The 6,187-nt window shown below is 34.9% G+C and overlaps 1 protein-coding gene across 1 annotated transcript in view; it reads left to right on the plus strand.

Annotated features, from left to right (window-relative positions):
* The first annotated feature begins 3,892 nt into the window (after positions 1 to 3,892).
* The window catches only part of LOC108369302 (atrial natriuretic peptide-converting enzyme-like), a 14,952-nt gene continuing 12,657 nt past the window's right edge, over positions 3,893 to 6,187 (plus strand). Inside the window, exons 1-2 of the mRNA XM_017624393.1 lie at positions 3,893 to 3,996; positions 4,257 to 4,683. Of these exons, the coding sequence (XP_017479882.1) occupies positions 3,893 to 3,996; positions 4,257 to 4,683 (531 nt within the window). The remainder of the gene's footprint in view (positions 3,997 to 4,256; positions 4,684 to 6,187) is intronic.

Raw genomic sequence — 6,187 nt, forward strand, 5'->3', positions numbered from 1 at the left:
AAATAAACAGGAAAATAATAAAAAAAAAATTCCTCTGTGCCTGGAATTGAACCTTGGACCTCAGGAATACCACGTCAGTGGGTTGCTCTGTTGTCCAATGCGACTGTTGGAGTGCTGCGAGCAAAATGGAATACTTATGATTTTCACGCGGGATGACTTGGCAGACTATCGCATCAACTGGTATGATGCTACTAGTAGATGCTGATGCATAGCCTGAAAATTTACATCTTGTAGGACATCGCCATGTTAAAAATACCAGTCGCCAATATTGAAAAAGGATAGAACCTGAACTAGTTGGGCTGAAAAGCAAACTAATAGAATTCTAGTTCACAACTAGTAGCTCTCCCTGCAGGGATGTTTCTATCACACACATTTATAGATATATGTACACTGCAGAGTAGTAGCACATTTGCCCATGTGTTCGCATATTTATGTAGCTAAGAAGTAAATATGCCTGGGTGCAGATGAACGACGGTTAAACCACGTTGGTGAAAGCTAAATTGTGAATACATATACAATTGGTTGTTGGTGACACAGCTGACATTGTCAGTTTGCCCCGTAATTTTACGGATTCAATAAATTTATCTATTGTTATCTGCTATCCTGTTGTCCCATGGCAAGCACAAGTACACAAGCGTGGGATAGTCCAAGCGGCATACACATACATACATATGTAGGTCATATGGATGTATGTACAGTGGTGCGAAAATAAATGCGGAACCGACATTTTAACAACTTTTGACCATTTTTCGTTTGGTTATGTAATGTTTATTATATTTTTTTTTAATTTTTTTAAAAATCATGTAAGCCCGAATTTCAGACTTTGTATACAAAATAGGTATGCAGTTTTGTAGCTCGTTAAATTTTAGTCAAATAATATGCAAGTTTAAAAAACTGGGACTTACCTTTGATTTTTGGTAATTTTTTACTGACGGTGTCACGCATTTTCTTATATTCTTTATAGAAAGAATTCATTACAGAGAAGCTATGCATAGAGAAGTCAAAATGTATGAAACAAAATATCATAGTGGGTTCAAAAATTCTTAATTCTTGCTAAGCTGATATTCCTGTAGGGATGCTTGTTTTTACAAGTATCATTTATACATAAACGAAGAGCAAATGTTTTATGCAAATAAATTTTCTTGCACTTGCATTTCAGCATATTTACATATACATTATTACAGATATACATACTCGTTCCTTTTCTCAAAATACTCGTATGTACATTAGTGTCTGAACGAAGGGTTCGCTTCGGCATTCGGCTTGTGCGGCGGATTTTTTTCTTCAGCCCGATATACTACAGTGCAGTGTTGCCATCTTTTGATTTTCAAAAAGCACCAAAAACTTGGAAAAAAGCGTTTTACCACACTAAAAGCACCAATTTTTTTTTAATCAAGGTATGATTTTTTCATAACATAATACCGAAGTACTGCACATTAAAACTGGTATATCTCGAGAAAGAAAAATCGAATCGCATCAAACGAAGGGTAAGGTAATGACGGTTAACATAAAATTACTTCTCTCTATCTTAACTCAAATTTCTTTGAAATGAAATAAAATAAAAAAATGGCACCTTGCTAGTTATAGGTTTAAGAATCTTTCAGGATTTTTTGGGATTTTCTGTATGGTTCTTTCGAAATTTTCAGTACTTTTCGTAACTTCTTGGGACTTATTTTGTATTCGGTCGAATATTAGTTAAAACCGATTATTCAGCTGCGGCATAAATTCCTGCTACCATTACGCTCTAATGTATGTATGTACATGCATACATACATACATATGTATGTACATAGTGAAACATTTTAATGCCTGTCATGGTGACCATTTAATGGCATGCAACAATGGTCACACGCTCTCACCCACTAAAACACCAAAGGTTGTTTATTTGCATTCTTTAGGCTTCCTAATAGTGTAATATATCGTTAAATGCTTACCATTATTTTAATACTTTTGTATAAACGCACATTGGCGCATATATACATACGTGTAGTATTTAGTTGCGTTTGTTCAATTTATTTTCATATTTTCTACATAAATACAGTTTTAATAGTCTACGCACACATATAAATTAAGTCAACCAATAATCTGATGGTTAAAAAGAGGATCGTAACTAAATTTAACATTAAAAAATTCATATTCTTTATGGAGACGATAATTTGGATGGAGCCGATATTCGCTGCACCCGCCCAACAAAATATGCAGTATTTCTCATACTACCTTAGTTTGCAATGTGCAGCAGGTACCCAATTTAAGTTCTTATACCCTCCTGGCTAACATTGAGCAGTAGATTAGATACTCCACGAGAGGGAGTTATAAATCTCTTAGCTTACCCTGTGTAAGCTGTCGCTGAGTGGATAGCGATGCCTACTACCACTCCGTAGGGTCTGGGTTCGTTTCTCGATCCGAGCAACATCTAAATTAGAAAAAGTTTGGCAAACCTCCAAGTGTATTTCTAGCTTTTCATAAAATCCATATGCCGTTCGTTGGAGGTTTAAAACTGTAGGTGCCTTCATTTATGTAAAAACTTCAATACGCACACCACACATTGGAAGAGAAACTCGGTCAAAGACTTAGCAAAAGTGTAAGCCGCAAAATATTATTATTATTAAAAACCGAAAAACCCGTTAATTTAGAATGACCTGGAAAATTGGTGTCTGTGAGACTACACGCTACAGAGTGCGGCCGAAATGGGGAAAAAATCTAGATACGGCTTTTTCATAATTAAATTGGCTAAAGGGATTCTCTAAGAAACGAAAACCGTTCACAGTAACGGCGTGTAGCCCAAGTCCCCTCTCTATTTTCAGTCGGAATGTGGTCTTTGCGCAAGCACAACATTATTGGAGATTCAAAGGGAAAAGTTATAAACGTGTAAAAGTACTTTGGGTTAAGGATATCCATTAAAACTGAACGGAATCTACGTCTGAAGGCTAGTAAAAAACGTAAAAAAATTTGCATATATCAATGCTGTAACGAAATCTTTTTAGGAGGAGTAGAAATATAATGGTATTTTTTTGGTGTTGTTGTTTTTTTTTTAACAAAATTTCAGTTGCTGAATGAAACAGTAATAACACGCTGTCGCATGCTGCCTTTATTTAAAGCTATTATAGGTTACTTAGAAAAGTATTAGCTGCTGAATTAAATAAAATTCAGCTGCTTTGATCTGCCTCAGAAATTTTAATGCACTTTTTTAATACGCTTATATGTACATATTAGCTTCACCTGTATGTAAAACTATCGAACTTTTTAATTGGATTTCGCAAAAGAATTTTGAGTATGCAGTTTTAAAGCCCATTTAATTTAAGTATAACGATGTGGAAGTTTAAAGTAGCTGGAACTTACGGTTGATTTTTGAATTTTTTTTTTGTTGAAGTTGTTGCTCATTTTCTTCATATCATCAAACATCCTTCATATTTAAGAAAATGACTGGCACAGTCAACCAAAAAAAAAATGCCAAAAAAAACACAATAATTCCGAGATACTTCAAACTTGCACTTTGTGACATTAAAATTGAGTGGTCATATGAAAATGCGCAAAGATTTTTTGTATGAAAAATAAGCAGGAAAGAATGTTGCTCATACGCCATGTACACCTGAAAATATCTGGAAAACTTATCTATAGAATAAAAAATTAATTCGATTTTCGGAATCAGCGAGCAATTCTATATAGAAATTAGACCATTTGAATTGAACATTTTTCCTTTGAATCAGTGTTATTTTTCAGTTTTCGTTCTTTTCCAATACCTTCTTTTGCCTTTTTTGCTGTTTCGGGTGGAAAAAGGCAGAAAAAGGCCTTTTTCGCTATTTTATTTTGCCTTTTTTACAAAAAAAAAACTACCCAACTAACTTTTAAAATCTTTTTTTGTTTCCATTTCTACAGATTATAAACCTTATTAATGACGATTTTTAAAAATATGAGCGCCACGCTATCCGTGAATCAAAAGCATTTGAGTGTTAATGAGGAGCATTTTGGAGGTGTTGGGACGGCAGCTCGATCACGGTAAGTTGTTTTAAAAAAAAATATGTATGTACTCATAATGTACAATGTAGAAAACTTAATATGGATATGTGTAAATAGATGCATACATATGTATGTATATATGATTAACTCCCACCATTTTTTGGACATTTTTAATGTATTTACCATCAATTCGCACTACTAATTACTCTCATTAACCAATAACAACAACAAAAACAACAACATCGATATTACCACGAATGAATGATTCCATGAATATTATGATACGCATACGTTCATAGCTCGGAACGTGCTTCTAGCTTGGCACTACCGCACAATTCCCTATTGGATTTTTACGACACAGAGCAAGAGCAATGCAGCTCAGTGGCATTGTTGCCGACGAACGTAAATGTAGTAGTACGAAGGCATTCATCGCACTACTATCCCATGTTAGAAGAGAAACAGCAGCAGCAGCAGCAGCAGCAGCAGCAGCAGCAGCAGCAGCAGCATCAGTTTCAGCAGCAACAACAACCATTAAAGACACAATTACAAATGCAAATGCAGGCACGGCAATTGACTGCAATGGCCACAACTGATAACGGCGGCACCCTATCACCATTTACCGCTGCCATTCCCGAGTTGCAGCAATACAATTATAATCATAATAAAGGCGGTCAATTGGCTATTCAAGACCTCCAATCGATGCCATCATTGTCGCTTTCAAGCTTCGTAAGTACAAAGAATGCAATTTTCCATTGCAATAGAAGCTGCCACACACATCCATGCATACGTGACCCTGGTCACCCATTTGATAATAAGACATAAAACAACAAATATTTATGTATGTACTTTAGGCTGGATCGAAGAAATTTATATAATAGATATTTTGACAATTTTTTTAATTTGTATTATTTAAATCCTGTTCATTGTAAAAGAACCATCAAGCCACTAACAAATATAATCTAAAGCTGGGATCACACGATTTGTACATTTGGCTAAAAATTTGTCAAATTCATAGACAAATCATGTGAACGCTAAATTACATTTGTCATTTATGAGAAAAGCCAAATATTTGCCTTCTTGTGGCAAATGAAAAACAACCCTGGTGGCTAAATCGTGTGAACGCAATGCTGCTACATAAGCCAAATAAAAATTACGCAAATGACCAAATATCTGATTTGCCACTTGATGACAAATGCCAGTGACAAATATACAAATATTGTTGAGCGGTATTGCCATTTCGTGCTTGTGAACNACCCGTTAATTTAGAATGACCTGGAAAATTGGTGTCTGTGAGACTACACGCTACAGAGTGCGGCCGAAATGGGGAAAAAATCTAGATACGGCTTTTTCATAATTAAATTGGCTAAAGGGATTCTCTAAGCAACGAAAACCGTTCACAGTAACGGCGTGTAGCCCAAGTCCCCTCTTTATTTTCAGTCGGAATGTGGTCTTCGCGCAAGCACAACATTATTGGAGATTCAAAGGGAAAAGTTATAAACGTGTAAAAGTACTTTGGGTTAAGGATATCCATTGAAACTGAACGGAATGTACGTCTGAAGGCTAGTGAAAAACGTAAAAAATTTTGCATATATCAATGCTGTAACGAAATTTTTTAGGAGGAGTAGAAATATAATGGTATTTTTTTGGTGTTGTTGTTTTTTTTTAACAAAATTTCAGTTGCTGAATGAAACAGTAATAACACGCTGTCGCATGCTGCCTTTAAAGCTATTGTAGGCTACTTAGAAAAGTATTAGCTGCTGAATAAAATAAAATTCAGCTGCTTTGATCTGCCTCAGAAATTTTAATGCACTTTTTTAATACGCTTATATGTACATATTAGCTTCACCTGTATGTAAAACTATCGAACTTTTTAATTGGATTTCGCAAAAGGATTTTGAGTATGCAGTTTTAAAGCCCACTTAATTTAAGTATAACGATGTGGAAGTTTAAAGTAGCTGGAACTTACGGTTGATTTTTGAATTTTTTTTTGTTGAAGTTGTTGCTCATTTTCTTCCTATCAACAAACATCCTTCATATTTAAGAAAATGACTGGCACAGTCAACCAAAAAAAAAAATGCCAAAAAAAACACAATAATTCCGAGATACTTCAAACTTGCACTTTGTGACATTAAAATTGAGTGGTCATATGAAAATGCGCAAAGATTTTTTGTATGAAAAATAAGCAGGAAAGAATGTTGCTCATACGCCATGTACACCTGAAAATATCTGG

Source organism: Rhagoletis zephyria, unplaced genomic scaffold (assembly GCF_001687245.7).
Source record: "Rhagoletis zephyria isolate East Lansing unplaced genomic scaffold, Rhagoletis_zephyria_1.1 Rzeph_scaffold_03597, whole genome shotgun sequence".
In the NCBI taxonomy this organism is placed as follows: Eukaryota; Metazoa; Arthropoda; class Insecta; order Diptera; family Tephritidae; genus Rhagoletis; species Rhagoletis zephyria.